General features: G+C 48.1%; 1 protein-coding gene across 1 annotated transcript in view; it reads left to right on the top strand.

Moving 5' to 3' along the window:
- LOC133134584 (transmembrane protein 178B-like) overlaps window positions 1-18578 on the top strand; it is an 87428-nt gene extending 68850 nt beyond the window's left edge. The window contains exons 3-4 of the mRNA XM_061250787.1: window positions 16189-16326; window positions 18128-18578. Of these exons, the coding sequence (XP_061106771.1) occupies window positions 16189-16326; window positions 18128-18378 (389 nt within the window). The 3' untranslated portion in view covers window positions 18379-18578. The remainder of the gene's footprint in view (window positions 1-16188; window positions 16327-18127) is intronic.
- Window positions 18579-18893: the final 315 nt, after the last annotated feature.

Raw genomic sequence — 18893 nt, 5'->3', positions numbered from 1 at the left:
GCATTCTGGGCCGGGAGCCGTAAGCCAGCAGCCTAACGGAGACGCGCCGCTTGACAAATTAATATGTCGCAATATCGCCACGGCTAATCTTGAACGGTGACCTCGGGCTGCTCACAGATTACTTCGCAATTATCATTTAGCATGTGTCTCCAATTACAGCTCAAAGCCAGGCCTTATATTTACCGAAAGGAATGTGCCGTAGGCGTAGGTTTTGGACCTAGGCAACACAAGGGAGGTCTTCAGGCCAGTTTATAGTCCAGTGACAGAGCATCGCTTCAAGAATGTTCACGAACGTTTGGCCGTCGCCTGCGGTCACTGTCTTTCGCAAAAAGTCTCCCGGAGTGTGAACGAAAAGTCCCCGCGACCTGTCGCTTCTATCGCACGCTGCGGGTCTCAGGGACACTCTGTCGCGGGACGATAAACCGGCCTTGAGTTTGGCCCAGCGATACCTTGACTTCAGTCCAACACAGCTGATTTACAGAAGCAAGGAGTATCCGACCTGACACAACCTGTTACTGAAAGGAGGACGATAAGGCAGAATCACTCGGTGTGCAGGTCGACGCCCGTCCTGTGCGGTCGCACGCTGAGTTTGGACGTTCCCCCGTCACTGCAGACAGGCTGATCGTCGTTTTTCATGATGGCAGTCTCATCTGTCAGTTGTCTACATCTCTAACCCCATTCCTGCCGCCTCCCTCAGGGAGAGAGCTGATTGGCTGGTTGCTGTCATTTGGCCCTCCTCTGACCCTATCCTTGAGGGTCTCCCTTGTGTGACCTCCTCCCCACCAACCAACCTTGATTCCGGGCTGTTTCATTTAACCCTTTGAGGAGTAGGTGGTGTTCTGGGAATGGTTATTCGCAGTTCTAGAACTTTTCAGTTGCCAGTGGCGACTGCTGCATCAGCTGAGAACATTCTAATCACATCTTACACCTTACAGGGTTAAAGTTCACCGTGTCCCATGCAGAATGCACTCCCCTGAGAGACTGTACTGATGTAAGAGAACCGGAAAATATGAATTCATCAAGATGAATAACTAAAGCGGAAACCCACTTGGAGCCATCCATCCTAGATTTTATTCTTTCGGGCAAAATATTAGCATACGCTGAGTGTGCTGAGGTGAATAAAACAAGTGAATTTGCATCAGGAAATTGTGTTCATGAATTAAGTTTTCTTTAAATAATGATCAGTGAACAAGGATGTGCTTGCTTTAAAAACAAAATAATATACAGCAGTTATACAATGTAGTATAATACATACTCAACAGTGACTAAAACTTTGGCAGTTCATACATTTTTGGGGGAATCTTAACTGTACAAACCATGCCACTGCACTGCAAAAAACAAGTCAATCTCAACAAGAATTTTTGTTTTTTATTTATAATTAATTCTTTATGTCTGTTACTTCCTAAATATTTCAATATTGCCAATGGAATAAGAACATTTCACTTGTCAGACAAACAGTGACATGCTAATATGTTCTACTTCAGAGAAGGAAAAATATGATCTTAATACTTATTACCAGATTAAAACGTTTTTTGCCTTGTGAACTACAGCAGAATGCATTGCCCTTGTAGTTGTGTCTGCAACAAACTAGGTAAGAGAATAAAGATATGAATTACAATTCCTTTTGTTTGCACATTTATTATGCTGAACAAGGGATGATATGTTATCATGTGGCATTAATAGAATGTGCATTGTATGAATATTTAATTCACGGTAAAATCATTCTTAGTGTGCAAAATAGCTACATGTAATCCCTTGAGTAGACCACTACATCTGGGTAATTCCAATATTTACCCAATGGTATATTGCATGGTATGGCAGGTTGCATTTACCAAGTGTGGCACTTTTTATGCAGGTGACTATGAAAAAGGCAATTTAATAGAGTACCACGTTCTAATGTGTACAATTTCAACAATGGATAAATAAACAAAACCAAATCAAAGCTTGCCGTCATGCTGTAAGACGATCTGTCATCCTTCGCGTTTACGCGTTCAGCCCGCGTGGCAGGATTGCGCGCATTCTGACAGAAAACACCAACCGCGAACGTGAGTGAAAAATGGCATCGCTTTTATAAACACGTCAGTAATGAAAAAAGCAGACAGCCGCTCTCATCCTACAGTGGACGACGTTATTAGAACTCTTCTGCAGCTGAAACTACCTCCTTTCTGTAATTAAGAAAATGGCTGATGTTAGCTGAGGAGGAAGATTTAAAGCCATAGCCAAAGCCAAATAATTATTTTTCGTCTCTTTTTTTGCTTTCCACTGGCAGCGTTCGCTTTCAACCCATGACAGTGATCGACAGCGCGCTTAAACGACCGCTTGATAAAAATAAAAAAAAACCCAAGCTTAAGTGCTCCTCTCTCTCACACACGACTAGGATAGCCAAGGAAGGATTCATTTCATGTAACAAAATGCCGACACAGCCATCCGTATTGAATTCACTGCATTGATTCCACATTATACATAAATTACTGTTAGACGTTCAGTGTAGTTACATGTGTGTGTGCTTAATTATTTCTCCTAACTCATTTTACAAAGTCACCCCTGACCCTTGACCCTCTTCTTTCTGTTAGTCTTGTCCAGGGTCATCCGGAGTTTGGCACTACAACGCTTTTTATTTTCCTGTTACAAAGAACCTGACAGCTCCATCTGCATTTTTAATCAGCCAGCGGACTGTGTCTCAGAGGAATTGCCTATCTAATTTATAATTCTAATAATAAATATGAATAATAATAATCGTAATATCTTACTAAATTTGAGCTTCAGTAGCATATTCAGTGCACATCCTGTCCTGTTGGGTTTCTAATGGGGGGGGTGGGGGGGGGGGGGTGGTTGCAGTTCCTGTCCTGGAGGGGGAGGGCTGGTTTTGGTTTCCACCAATTACCCTGGCTAAGTGAGCTAATTAGCTGTACACACCAACACCAATTTGCTTGTAGATTACATCACAGGTAAATATCATAATATCAATTCATATAGGGTCTATTCTGCTGTCAGTCGTGTGTGTGTGTGTGTGTGTGTGTGTGTGAGAGAGAGCGAGATAGAGAGAGCGTGCATGCCTGTGTGTGTGACTGCGTGTGTGGGAGAGAGAGTGGATGTGAGTGTGAGAGTGTGTGTGAGCAAGAGAGAGTGCGCATACCTATGTGTGCGTGTGTGTGTGCGTGTGCGTGCGTGTGCGTGCGTGTGCGTGCGCGTGTGTGAGAGAGAGTGCGCATACCTATGTGTGCGTGTGTGTGCGTGCGTGTGTGAGAGAGAGTGCGCATACCTATGTGTGCGTGTGTGTGTGCGTGTGTGTATGTGTGCGTGTGCGTGCGCGTGTGTGTGCGTGTGTGAGAGAGAGAGTGTGCATACCTATGTGTGCGTGTGTGAGAGAGAGTCAAATTCAAAGACAAAGGAAGTGGTACCAAGCCAAACCTGCAGCGTTTTAATATGTTTGAGGTAAACTATGAAAGAACTTAGCAACCTAGGATATAAGTAAGTGATGCAGAGGCTATAAAAAAATAAAAATAAAAAGAACAGCCTGCCCAGGGATCCCCAGGGACAAGTTTGAGAACATTTAAAAAATGTGTGTTCCTAAATTATTTTCTACCCTATTTGGAATGCTTTCCATGTGAACCAGGCTTGGTGTTCAGGGTACTGTATGTGAGTTGTGCCTTATCTGACCTGTGTTCTGTAGCCTTGTGCAATATGCCTTTGGTGTGCAGACATTGCAGAGGGCTTTGGGTCAAAGCTTCCGCTGGATAGAATGTGACATTATGCATAATCAGCTGTGGCTCTGATGTCGCCACGGTAACGCCCGTGTCCCATACATGGAGTGTTGCGGCTGCAGCGTGCGCATGCACTCGACCCCACACCCCACACCCCACACCCCACACCCCACACCACACCCCACACCCCACACCCCACACCACACCCCACACCCCACACCACACCCCACACCACACACCCCACACCACACCACACACCCCACACCCCACACCCCACACCACACCCCACACCACACACCCCACACCACACCACACACCCCACACCCCACACCACACCCCACACCCCACACCACACACCCCACACCCCACCCCACACCACACACCCCACACCCCCACACACCACACACCACACCACACACCCCACACCCCACACCACACACCCCACACCACACACCCCACACCCCCACACCCCACACACACACCCCACACCACACACCCCACACCCCCACACCACACACCACACACCCCCACACACCACATCCCACACCACACACCCCACACCCCACACACACACCCCACACCCCACACACCACACCCCACACCACACACCCCACACCCCCACACCCCACACACCACACCCCACCCCACACCCCACAACCTACACCCCACACCCCACACCACACCCCACACCACACACCACACCCCACACCCCACCCCACACCCCACCCCACACCACACCCCACACCCCCACACCACACACCCCACAACCTACACCCCACACCACACACCCCACACCCCACACCCCCACACCACACACCCCACAACCTACACCCCACACCACACACCCCACACCACACACCCCACACCCCACAACCTACACCCCCACACCACACACCCCACACCACACACCACACACCCCACACCACACACCCCACACCCCACACCACACACCCCACACCCCACACCACACACCACACACCCCACACCACACACCCCACACCCCACACCCTACACCCCACACCACACACCCCACACCACACACCCCACACCCCACAACCTACACCCCCACACCACACACCCCCACACCACACACCCCACACCCCACACCGCACACCCCACACACCCCCACACCCCACACCACACACCCCACAACCTACACCCCCACACCCCCACACCCCACACCACACACCCCACACCCCACACACACACCCCACACCACACAACCCTCACCCCACACCCCACACACACACCCCACACCCCACACCACACAACCCCACAGGCCACACCATACAGCTCCACACCCCACAACCCACACCACACAGGCCACACCATACAGCTCCACACCCCACACCACACAGCTCCACAACCCCACACCACACAGCTGAGTAAAACCCACAAAGCAGGATTACTGAGTTAGCTGGATAACTGCACTGAGTAAATCCCACAAAGCAGGATTACTGAGTTAGCTGGATAACTGCACTGAGTAAATCCCACAAAGCAGGATTACTGAGTTAGCTGGATAACTGCACTGAGTAAATCCCACAAAGCAGGATTACTGAGTTAGCTGGATAACTGCACTGAGTAAAACCCACAAAGCAGGATTACTGAGTTAGCTGGATAACTGCACTGAGTAAATCCCACAAAGCAGGATTACTGAGTTAGCTGGATAACTGCACTGAGTAAATCCCACAAAGCAGGATTACTGAGTTAGCTGGATAACTGCACTGAGTAAATCCCACAAAGCAGGATTACTGAGTTAGCTGGATAACTGCACTGAGTAAATCCCACAAAGCAGGATTACTGAGTTAGCTGGATAACTGCACTGAGTAAAACCCACAAAGCAGGATTACTGAGTTAGCTGGATAACTGCACTGAGTAAATCCCACAAAGCAGGATTACTGAGTTAGCTGGATAACTGCACTGAGTAAATCCCACAAAGCAGGATTACTGAGTTAGCTGGATAACTGCACTGAGTAAATCCCACAAAGCAGGATTACTGAGTTAGCTGGATAACTGCACTGAGTAAAACCCACAAAGCAGGATTACTGAGTTAGCTGGATAACTGCACTGAGTAAATCCCACAAAGCAGGATTACTGAGTTAGCTGGATAACTGCATTTAGTAAATCCCACAAAGCAGGATTACTGAGTTAGCTGGATAACTGCACTGAGTAAATCCCACAAAGCAGGATTACTGAGTTAGCTGGATGACTGCACTGAGTAAATCCCACAAAGCAGGATTACTGAGTTAGCTGGATAACTGCACTGAGTAAATCCCACAAAGCAGGATTACTGAGTTAGCTGGATAACTGCACTGAGTAAATCCCACAAAGCAGGATTACTGAGTTAGCTGGATAACTGCACTGAGTAAATCCCACAAAGTAGGATTACTGAGTTAGCTGGATAACTGCACTGAGTAAATCCCACAAAGCAGGGTTACTGAGTTAGCTGGATAACTGCACTGAGTAAATCCCACAAAGCAGGATTACTGAGTTAGCTGGATAACTGCACTGAGGAAAGATAGTCTGATAGTGTATAGAATGAATGCAGTGTGGATCTGTGTGAGCTAGTCCACTCCAGTGTGTACACCGTACAGCAGTGACGTCATCACGGTCACACAACGTCACTCCAGACAGACGTAACTGAAGACCCACACAGACGTGGCAGAGCATCATGACAGACATCGTCCTCAGAATAAGGGCTTTTTGGACCCCTATGCCAACGCCACCTGATCTGCTCCAGGCCCCTTTTCTGGAAGATTCCACACAGCAGAAAGAGAAGAACCGGAGAAGGACCGGGAGAAGCTCTGGGATACGGGCGACTAAACGGGTTGTACTCCTGAGCCAACACTTCAGACCCAGAATCACACTGCAGCTTTCCAGCTCAATGTAATCCAGTGTGAGATCTGATGCATGCAGGCATTACAGCGAGTATGCCTGCCTCATCTCTTCTTCTTCTTCTTCAGTTCTCGACGGATCTCACTGTATCCAGGCAATATCGAGGAGACTGTCGGAAAAGAGCAAATCGCTTTTAAATGACCTGCTGAATTCACAGAACAGTCAGAGCTCATCACACAGCGAGAGACGGAGTGACAGCTACAAGCCTCAAAGGAGGGAGATGAAGTCAGCGTCAGACGCCTTCCCACAATGCAGCGGGAAGACGAGAGACTGGCGGAGTGTTTTTCAGACAGATAATAATAAAAATATATGAAAATTTAAAATATATATATATATATATTTCTTCATGGTAGTGCAGTCTTTGATCTCATTCATTTTATAATGTATGTAGGATCAGCACCCAGTTCCATTAAAGATATTGAATTGAGTGTGTTTCTTTCCATACTGTCAGACAGGTAATTGCCTGTCTACACGGTGCACTCACAGTGAAAGAGTCCTGAGCCATCCTTAACCCTGGGTCACAAATATTCCATTAGAATTTTCTGAACCGAACATTCTGGTGCTGATGTAACAAACGCTGCTGGTGACTGAAAGCACTGGAGTTCTAGAACACTGACTCAGAATGTTCCAGAGAACGTTCTGCACAAAACATGCCAGAAACTCTACTCTTCAATGGGTTAAAGACAGAGCTATTTTTGTCCTGAAAAAAACCCCCCAAAAAAACCTGACTCTTGATTGGCTGTGACCGTAATGGGCATGCCTACCCAGCCAAGCAAGTGCTGAAATTATCTCTCCGTGAAGACGGCGAGGAATGACTCACACACAGGAATGTTCCTTCTGCTTGGTCCTGGGCTGAATTTCTGACAGATGGGGGAGAGATTGTAGTTTTAGCGAGAACATGAATTTTTTAAGGCAATGAGGTGAAACAAACGCAATAACCTCGTTTTTTTTTTGAGAGAGAGAGAGCGAGAGAGAGAGAGAGAGAGAGAGAGCGAGAGAGAGAGAGAGAGGAATTCCGCTCCATGGTGTCGCATTGCTGAAGTATTTCACTGCCTTATTAACTTAACTCCACTGCTCTCTTTTTACCAATAAACGCCTTTTCATCTTTTAACATACTCCATCTTCACTGGCCGCCAGACGCGGCTCCCTGCCTCTCCCTGCGTCTGCGTTTGATCCGCGGGAAGGTTCAGGCGAGGCCGGCAGCCGGGGAACGGAGCGGCAGAGAGGCGTCTTTGAACCGGAGACGCGCCGTCGTGTTCTCGTTCAGCCCGACACCGCTCGCCTGAGCCTCCCCCCGCGGATCACACTCGGCTGCGCGGACGAGTGGAACGCCGCGCCGGAACACGGCGGTGTGTCGGAGTTCAAAGGGCACGCGCCGGCGGCTCTGGGGGCGACAGCACGCTTCAGCTGTCTGTTCGCTGAGGCGGAAGCAGTCCCTCAAAGTTAAAGTCCTCCCCGGTGTTTTGTTCCGTTGCCTGGATTTTCCAATTAGCACAATTCTTCAGCCAAGAAGTAAGACTAATTACTGCCATTACTAATCAGCTGGCTGAGTGCACAGTGGTAGAAGCACAGAGCAGGACTTCCACCTCTGGTATTTGTGCCTCCTTTACCAATGCAGATTTTAAACGCTGTATTTTAATTTAGGTTGCTTATAGTTTCCAGTTCAAGCTGATATTTTATGGGGTACCTGCTATAGAGAATGATTTCAGGTTTAAGGTGAGGCGAGGGGCGTAATGAGCCAGGGCGTCTCCCATGGACTGGTGCGTTCGGGCCGCCGACTGCTTATTTATCACTCCTCCGGTCCACAATCTCCTCTCGTCCACAGTCTCCACAATCTGTAACCTACCTTACCCGGCAGCTTGCAGACTGCATAGCAGACGTGGTGAATGGAATATTGTTACTAGCCCTGTTTTCCAGAGAACAAACCAGCATGTCCTTCATTTGCCTCCTTTCTTTTTTTGAGTTAGAAGCTTTAAATCTCTATGAATCGTTCCCAGTGTATTCTGATCCCTGCTACAAGATCCAGCTACGCCTGCTTCAACATTGAGCTGGTCAAGCTGGTCATAAGCTGGTCTAGCTGGGTATGAGCTGCTCAACCAGCCTAGTGCTGGTAGCTTTGAAACTTTTCAGCCTGGGAGCTGGTCTACACTAGTCAACCAGCTGCCAGCTGTTTCAAAAACCTAGCTTGAGCTGTTTTTTTTCCAGCAGGGCGTTATTCGCCGCTCACTAACACTTCACAGAGTGTAGTGTATCGCTGAAACAGAGGTGCAGTGTCACTGTTGTCATCAGAAGTGTGAGAGAGCTGGGAGCCGCTAGCGGGCGAGTTTATAGCAAAGTAAACGTATTTCCCTGGGTCTCTCGCACAGATACCCCTGCGGTGACTAATGAGACAGCAGGGGATCTGTTGTTGATACCTGGAGCCCAACAGCTCTTTCCCCTCCAGTGACTTAACCATTCATGACATGGTCAGACATTTCAATTAGCGGCCTCCATTTTGTTTTCAGTGCTCCTGAGAACCGAAGGCCTTTCCCCCAGACACCTCTATTCTCCGTCTCTGAAACGACAAAATGAGCAGCCTGCCTTCCCTGGGTACAAGAAAATACCCATGTTGTTTTTTTATTTTTCTTCTCTTGTTTGTCATTACATTACATTACTTTACAAGGCATTTAGCAGACACTCTTATCCAGTGCGACGTACAACAAAGTGCAGATCAAACACAAGTACAAGTGTGAAGAGGACATGAGAGGACAGTACGGTTCCAAGTTCTAGCGTGACCATACAGAAACCGTTGGAACCCTTGAAGAATACATCAACTTAGAGTACAACAATACAATATCTAATACAATACAACAATATCTATATATAACTATATATAAATATACAAGGCTAATCATGGTGGTGAGGTAGGGGGGGGGAAAGGTGCAACCAGAAGAGATGAGTCTTCAGTCTGTGTTTGAAAGTGGTCAGAGACTCTGCTGTTCTGAGAGGTCCACAGGGAGGTAATTCCACCACCGTGGGGCCAGAACAGACCGCAGTCGTGACCGAGAAGTGCAGGTGCGGCGAGGGGGAGGTGTCAGGCGTCCCGAAGTAGCGGAAAGGAGGGCTCTTGCTGGTGTATATGTCTTGATAAGTGATTGAATATAGACAGGGGCTGATCCCTTAACTGCCTGGTATGCGAGCTCCAACGTCTTAAATTTGATGCGAGTCATAACAGGCAGCCAGTGGAGGTCGCTGAGCAGGGGGGTGACATGTGAATGTCTGGGAACATTGAATACCAGACGGGCTGTGGCATTCTGGATCAGTTGTAGGGGTCTGATGCTGGAAGGCCAGCCAGCTGGGAATTGCAATAGTTCAGGCAGGCAGGACCATTGCTTGTACAAGGAGCTGAGTGGAGTTGGTGGTGAGGAAGGGTTTATGTCTGTCTGGTCACCTCTTTTGTTCACACACACACACATACTCATGGACATATTGAGATATGTAGTTAAGGTTTAAGGTTTCCCACAACCACTGGGTTTCTTTCCACAAGTCAAAGACATTCAAGTTAAGCTAACTGGAGACTTTTAATTGCCCCTCGCTAGTTATGAGTGCGTGAGTGAATGTTGTGTAGCTATGAGTGTGTGAGTGAATGTTGTGTAGCCCCAGTGTGTGAGTGAATGTTGTGTGTGTGTGTGCCCTGCAATAGACTGGCAACTGGTCCAGGGTGTATTCCTGCCTCTCACCCAATGCATGCTGGGATGGGCTCCAGCCTCCCATAATCTACAGCAGGGATGAGCAGATTAGATCGGATGGATGGACATTAACAACAAACATTAAAGGTACAATAGGTCATTTCGGACTTCTAACGGTCAAGAGAGAAATTGCAGCAACAAACACCTTCAAACCACAATACTGTTTATCCCTCCCCCTTCTCTGTGAACGTGCTGACGTTGACGTTGATGGTGAAGCGCCTAATTAGTCACTATAACGGAGCGAGGACGTCTGACACAGACCTGGAAGCAAAAGCCTCCCGACCCTGGCCCCTGTCAATCAGAGCAAGAGGGTCTTCCGACGCCTCTCTGATTAGCGCCGTCTCGTGAGCGTGGAGCTGGGAAGCCCCGTGGTAATCTGCCGCACACCGTCAGCGCGAGTGCAAAAGGGATTTACTGGGTCTTTTCGTGTGCTAAAGCAAACCACTTCTTCTTAAAGTCACAGAATAATTGGCGGTGAGAAAAGAAAGCCTCAGTCCAGCGTCCATCAGAAGCTATTTCACAGGGGCTGAATTGATGGCTGTCGAAGCCCAAGTGAAATTGCTTTCCAGAGCTGACTGAGTTCATAATCCCAAAATGTGTTCAGAGGCCAACCAAGTAACGCCAGCAAAATATGGACTAAAGAGAAGACTGCAAAATGAAACAGCTTTTTAAGCTTGGAGTCTGAGATATATGACCTGCAGGAAGTTTGTCAAAATCATTATTTTTCTGCACAAAATGTGAAAGCCAGGTAAAAAAATAAATAAAAGCAAGTTTGTTTTGAAGATTTTGGCCCAGGCCCAGGACAGACTGACAGCTGTTGTGTGTTTTCTCTGATGTTCTCTGATGGGCTGGGGTTGTGTTGATGATGTTGTGTAGATACAGTTAGGGACTGATGTTGTGTAGATGCTCTTAGGGGCTGATGTTGTGTAGATGATATTGTGTACATGCAGTTGATGGATTCTCTCCTTGTTTTCCATCACTGCAGAGACCCTGGGTGGGGGTGGGGGGGGGGCGCACTCTGGGATTGAGAAGGCTTGAATGCTCATTTGATATGACTCAGAAAAACACAATATAATCTTACTACTGCTCCAGACTTCCTTATTGCAGAGTAACACTTTACATTTTATTCATAATGGCCATAGAGCAGGATCTATAAATATGTACTCCTAACATATACTTAGTAAATTAATGTGCATTGTGCAATAATAATCATCACCCATTTGATTCAGTTACTTATGTGTGCCAGTTTTATATGAGAAAGCAATCAGATTTTTCACATTAGATTCACCACTGAAAAACAAATGTAATGCAATTCTCATGCAATGGGAAGGGCACAATTTTGTGCATTTATTTGAAGCAGAATGTGTAAATGAAATCCACTCCTATGGGCTATTGCTTATTTAGAATAATTGCACACTGACATTTTGACCCAACATGCAGTTGAACATGGAGTGTAATTAATGCATGAATAAATACAAACCTGGCGTAGAGGATGTGAAAGGTCAGCGTGCTTTGACTGCTCTGGCTGAGGCTCAAACACACTGCAGTATGCGCCTGCACCTTTTCTAATGCATACATACATAGACTGTGGCTATTTACTATAACATCCATATTGTCATCGTCCATTTCTTGTATAAAAAGAGACCCTAATAAGTTGTCCTTCTCAGTTCCTTTTCCGGTTCATCTGGAATCAACACAAACTCAACCCCACGGGATGCACTGCTTTCACAACGAGCCAAGTGGGAAACGGGAGGAGCTTTTCCGTGGATGTATCCGCCTCCTCATAGTGTTCCCGACATCCCCTCCGCACTGGGGCTCATAGTGTTCCCGACATCCCCTCCGCACTGGGGCTCATAGTGTTCCCGACATTCCCTCCGCACTGGGGCTCATAGTGTTCCCGACATTCCCTCCGCACTGGGGCTCATAGTGTTCCTGACGTTCCCTCCGCACTGGGGCTCATAGTGTTCCCGACATTCCCTCCGCACTGGGGCTCATAGTGTTCCCAACATTCCCTCCGCACTGGGGCTCATAGTGTTCCCGACATTCTGTCCGCACTGGGGCTCATAGTGTTGCCGACGTTCCCTCCTCTCTTTGCCCTCCCTCTCCCTCTGCTCCAGGACGGCAGGTGCAGTGTCTCTGCCGCTGCGGGATCCGGACTTCCCCAAGGCTCCCGTTGTGCCTCCGTGTCTGCCCGACTCGTCATGTAGATCTCAGTTCTGTCAGCTTGAGATGAATCAAATCCCGACGGCGCCTGTTCCAGCGGTCCCACCGGCCCACCAATGCAGCCGGGAATGCCAAACAGGGTGGAGGGCTGACTTTAAAAACTGTTTTAAAAAATGAAATGAGACAGACATCAGAACAGGCACACGGGACTGGGACGGGGGCGTGGGGATGGTGGGGGCGGTACGAGGGCCGGTCCCCGCAGAGCTGAGCAGTGACAGCCTCCTGACGAGCAGCCCCCCCGGGCTGCTCCTCCTCCTCCTCCTCCTCTCCTTGTGGAGCTCCCATCACTGTCACTCACCTCATCAGAAACGCTCCTCAGCCCGTCAGAGAAGAGCCGCACCGTGTCTGACAAACCCACATGCTGATCTCTCTGGACAGGAGAGAGACAAACCCACACGCTGATCTCTCTGGACAGGAGAGAGACAAACCCACACGCTGATCTCTCTTGGACAGCAGAGACAAACCCACACGCTGATCTCTCTGGACAGCAGAGAGACAAACCCACACGCTGATCTCTCTGGACAGGAGAGAGACAAACCCACATGCTGATCTCTCTGGACAGGAGAGAGACAAACCCACATGCTGTTCTCTCTGGACAGCAGAGAGACAAACCCACACGCTGATCTCTCTGGACAGCAGAGAGACAAACCCACACGCTGATCTCTCTGGACAGCAGAGAGACAAACCCACACGCTAATCTCTCTGGACAGGAGAGAGACAAACCCACATGCTGATCTCTCTGGACAGCAGAGAGACAAACCCACACGCTGATCTCTCTGGACAGCAGAGAGAAACCCACATGCTGATCTCTCTGGACAGCAGAGAGACAAACCCACACGCTGATCTCTCTGGACAGCAGAGAGACAAACCCACATGCTGATCTCTCTGGACAGCAGAGAGACAAACCGACACGCTGATCTCTCTGGACAGGAGAGAGACAAACCCACACGCTGATCTCTCTGGACAGCAGAGAGACAAACCCACGCGCTGATCTCTCAGGACAGGAGAGAGACAAACCCACACGCTGATCTCTCTGGACAGCAGAGAGACAAACCCACACGCTGATCTCTCTGGACAGCAGAGAGACAAACCCACACGCTGATCTCTCTGGACAGCAGAGAGACAAACCCACACGCTGATCTCTCTGGACAGCAGAGAGACAAACCCACGCGCTGATCTCTCAGGACAGGAGAGAGACAAACCCACACGCTGATCTCTCAGGACGGGAGAGACGTTATCTGTCAGGAGATTTAGAGCTCTGACGCCCAGTGTAAACACGGCATGACATATCAGACTACGCAATGCGCCATATCAGTGTGACTCCAAGCACACGCGTGGCCTCCAGACACACGCGTGTGTGTCCAGCCATCAGACACTGAAGCCCTCATGGTTCCAGTCGGTTCCGGGTAAAAATCACAACGCTTCATATATATACTTTTTTTTAACCTTTTAACCATGTCTTTACATTACATTACATTATTGGCATTTGGCAGATGCTCTTATCCAGAGCGACGTACAGTTGATTAGCAGGTGACAATCCTCCCCTGGAGCAATGCAAGGGCCTTGCTCATCTTACTGTGCGGATCTTATTGTGGCTTCACCGGGATTAGAACCCCCCGCCCCCTGTCTTTGCTCCTTACTTTGGTCCAGCCAGCAGTCTTTTCCTGGACCGACTGAAGAAATGAAATGTGATTCTGGCAACAGCCAGACAGCCCCGGCTGTAAGTGGTTTCCCACCAAAGTTTCCCGAAATCACCCACAATACAGAAACCAGGTCAGATAAGGTTCAGTTCTCATAGAGAATCGTTTATCCACAGCCATGAGCGTCAAGTCTGGTTCACACAGTGAACATTGGCTGGGTCAGTAAAGTTATGGCTAGACATAAGCTAGAAGTGAGGTATGATTACAGGCAGATCTGGGTCAAATACGTAATTGTTTTGGATTCAAATACTTTTCTGTGCTCGATCAATCTTGCCTGGTGCAACTGAGCCAACCAAGAGGACCAGAAGGCAGGGTTTGCACTTTTTGAGAGTATTTCATCGGTTCCAAAACACCATACCAGCTCAGTGAAGCGTAGATAAGCATTTGAATCCAAAACTAAAATTTGACCCAGGTCTGATTACAGGAGGTACAATAGAGAGCTACAAGATGAAGATACCAGTGCGTATGTTACGTTGCGTAACCATGCCCCCCCCCCGCCCCCCCCCCCCCAAAGTTGCTGCCGCTCCTGTGACTGACAGGTCCGTCTCAGAGGATGTACCCATGATGCTTTGCTGATGGCGCTCCGTTCGCGGCGCCAGTCGACAGCACCTTCGCGCCTAGCTGAACTGCTAATTAAGCTCGGCTCGCTCAAAATAAATTAAAAATCTTTATTAACTCCTGACAGGGCTGCTCCAGGAGGCTGCCCGCTGGCTGGCTGATGAGTCTGTGTGGTCTCTCTCTCCCTCTCTCTCTCTCCTCTCTCTCTCTCACCCTCTCTCTCTCTCCCTCCTCCTCTCTCACCCTCTCTCTCTCCCTCTCTCTCTCTCCTCTCTCTGTTCAGCATCAGACAGTCTATGTGTAGTCTTTCTCTCTCCTCTCTCTCTCTTTCTCTCTCCTCTCTCTGTTCAGCATCAGACACAGTCTGTATGCAGTCTCTCTCTCACTCTCTGTTCAGCATCAGACAGTCTGTGTGTAGTCTTTCTCTCTCCTCTCTCTCTCTCTCTGTTCAGCATCACAGTCTGTGTGCAGTCCCTCTCTCTCTCTCTCTGTTCAGCATCAGACACAGTCTGTGTGCTCTCTCTCTCTCTCTCTCTCTCTCTCTGTTCAGCATCAGACACAGTCTGTGCTCTCTCTCTCTCTCTCTCTGTACAGCATCAGACACAGGGCCACAGACAGGCCCACAGACACAGGGTCACAGACAGGGTTACAGACACAGGTATCACACAGGGCTGTGGGAGCTGAGAGCAGCTGTGCTTTCAGTGTTCAGGGTCACAGTGCTGCTGATGCCTCTATGGGACATGCATTTGCTACTGTCTGTGCTCTTTCAATGCACAAAGGTGGAACACTTGTTTTGCTTCAGAAAGTAAATCTGTATTGGTCATTTTCTTGTACTTAGTATTTATTATGAATCTTTTATTAATCAAAACTTTTTATTTCATTTATTAAAAACCATGGCAAAATGTAATTCGCTGTCGTTACTGAAAAATAATTCGGATTTTATGGAAAGCATATTGAGCTGCAATTGTGTGAAATGTGTTAATAACATTTGAATGATTGATTCTACTTTACAGTGCTTAGAGTGTCAGCCTTCCTGAGTTTGGCTGTTAGGTTGACGCTGTGAGCTGACTGGCTGTTGTTGTGGCTGTTTGATTGACGCTGTGGGCTGACTGGCTGTTGTTGTGGCTGTTTGATTGACGCTGTGGGCTGACTGGCTGTTGTTGTGGCTGTTTGATTGACGCTGTGGGCTGACTGGCTGTTGTTGTGGCTGTTTGATTGACGCTGTGGGCTGACTGGCTGTTGTTGTGGCTGTTTGATTGACGCTGTGGGCTGACTGGCTGTTGTTGTGGCTGTTTGATTGACGCTGTGGGCTGACTGGCTGTTGTTGTGGCTGTTTGATTGACGCTGTGAGCTGATTGGCTGTTGTTCTGCCCTCCCCAGACCTGCGGCGAATGACGGCTGGCTTCATGGGCATGGCGGTGGCCATCGTGCTGTTCGGCTGGGCGGTCGGGGCCCTGGGGGGCTGCTGGGACCGGGGGCTCATGCAGTACGTGGCTGGCCTCCTCTTCCTCATGGGGGGTGAGTTTACACTTTCGGTAACCCCCCTATTTTACAGCCTGTTAGTTACCCAGAGTTCACTGGGAAATTGAGCTACTTGTGTTTTGATTTCAGAGGCAGCTAAGTGCTGCAAAGTCAGTAAGTCCAGCACCATGAAACAGACCTTTACAGTTACAGTTACAGTTTAGTACTTACTCTGAAATCAAAATGGCTTCCTGACAATTACACAAAAGCAGCTGGTGTTCTCCCAGTAAATAAACGAACACTGGATACGCTGTCTACATTTCATTAAGCAATACTAATGTATGCAACACTCGTAACTAAATCAATCGTAAAATAAAGGGTTATCAATCCTTCCCATTTCTTCACGGTGTATCTTCCCTGTTCTCCACACACATACACACATTTTATTTACCCAGTTTCCTGGATATTTATTCCTGGAGAAATCAACAGAGGCTGTACGGATTGTACGGGGCCCGGTAAACTTCATCTTTGACCTGTACTCGTGAAACCTCACAGTGACATTCATTAATATTTCCCCATAACACAAGTACACAAATATAACACAAGCACGTTAGCCATCACATACCTAACACACTTCAGGCAGCCGTGTCTGTTATCTGACTCAGACACACACCAGTGCTGGCATTGCTACCGAACTGCACAGTTAAACAAGACCAAGATGTACCTGGCTGCTCCACTTCACAAAATGGCAGCAACTGCAGAAACTAGAGAACAGACTGTGAAAAATACACTTTCTTTTTAAACTTTTCACTGAAAGTTGGGCTTGTCGCTTGCCACTCAGAAGATGAGAGAGAATAAGACCTTCTACCCTGCAGATACGCTGATGGGTCATATTATCGGAACACGATAAACAAACATCCTCTGAAATATGACTGCATCAAACACAAGGCTGCTTCCCCACCAGCACAACACAGCAATTATTTAGTCACCTGTGACAACTGCCATCGGCCTGCAACAACTAATTGAGCGGGTTTACACTTTTACAGCCACGGACCCAGAGAGCTCTTTTCAAGCGCAGGGCCATTTCCTCAGTCTATAATTTTGTCTCTCACCTAAAGTTTAAATCGAAACTTTTAGCAACTCATCACTGTCACAAATGTTTCACAAATGATCTAAAATGATCTGACAGTTTTTAAGCAAGGGAAGATTATTGTGAATTCCTGTTTGGGGGGGGGGGGGGGGGGGGGTGTATATGGAAGAGCATGTCAGTTAATATGCCTTAATGTTTTTTATCTCTTTATATTTGTATATTTATTCTGATGTATTTCCTAGGATTGCCACCCGTCCTGGATTCTCCGGGACTGTCCCGGATTTTTGTTGTCCGTCCTGGAAAAAATAATGAAACGAAATGAAGTATTTTCGAGTGTTGCATACATTCGTATTGCTTAATGAAATGTAGACAGCGTATCCAGTGTTCGTTCCAAAATGAAATGTTACAAATGGTGCAGAGACGTTATTAACCTTCACGAATGACACTCTTTATTTTTGTAATGAAAGAGGAATTGGCACCAAGCACAAGGTAGTTGCGCACCACATTCCTTCAGGCTCACGCACCCTCAAGAGCGATTGACAGTCCTGCTTACTCAGTTTGCCAGCTTCGCATGTGTCCAGGACTTTTTACAGGACTGAGGTGGCAACCCTAGTATTTCCAGGCAATATCCTTTGTCGTAATATGTTTTGTCTTTCATGATTATGTGGAACTGACTCAAGACAAATTTACATTTCTCAGCAATCAAAAACAAAGTGTAATCGTATCGTACGATAACGTAAGCGGTGTTGATCATCTCTGCCGTTGCAGGCACGTTCTGCATCATCTCCCTGTGCACGTGCGTGGCGGGGATAAACTTCGAGCTGTCGCGCTACCCGCGCTCCCTGTACGGGCTGCCCGACGACATCGGCCACGGCTACGGCTGGTCCATGTTCTGCGCCTGGGGCGGCCTGGGGCTCACGCTGATCGCCGGCTTCTTCTGCACGCTGGCCCCCTCCGTCCAGCCCCTGCCGCGCTCCGCCTGCCCCAAAACACGGCCCGAGAACGGCACGGTGTGCTAAGGGAAGCTGCAGCGACGCCTCCCCCGCGCCACCAGGGGGCGAACTGACCTGCATTAGGAACCTGGCAGGGACTCCAGCCTGTGCAGAGTGACAGAGGAAGACTAAACATGCCTACCGTACATCCAGAATCACTTCCAATCTGTCTTGGATATTATGGATACAGACGTTAATATTTTTATTGTGTGTGCGTGTGTGTGTGTGTGTGTGAATAAAATGGGCCCCTTGCTGAGCTCTCTTCAATAGACTTTAGAAATCTGTGGCAAATGTAAACAAAAGGGAACAACAAACAAAAAACTAACAAAACAAAAAAAAACAACTGATGAAAGAAATCAGTAAATCTTTTAGGTCATACTGGTGCTGAAATCATGCCGTGAGGCTGTTTTAACCTGTGGACTCTGATTTACACCACAGTGGAATAATTGACTTTTCCCTGAAAAAAAACAAAAAAAAAAAACAAGAGAGCAGGTAAAAACAAGGGGAAGGTCTGGGGGAAATGATGAAAACAGCTTGTTTTT

The sequence above is a fragment of the Conger conger genome, chromosome 8, assembly GCF_963514075.1.
Source record: "Conger conger chromosome 8, fConCon1.1, whole genome shotgun sequence".
Lineage (NCBI taxonomy): Eukaryota > Metazoa > Chordata > Actinopteri > Anguilliformes > Congridae > Conger > Conger conger.
The sequence above is the reverse complement of the archived record's forward strand: the minus strand, read 5'-3'. Positions and strand labels throughout refer to the sequence as shown.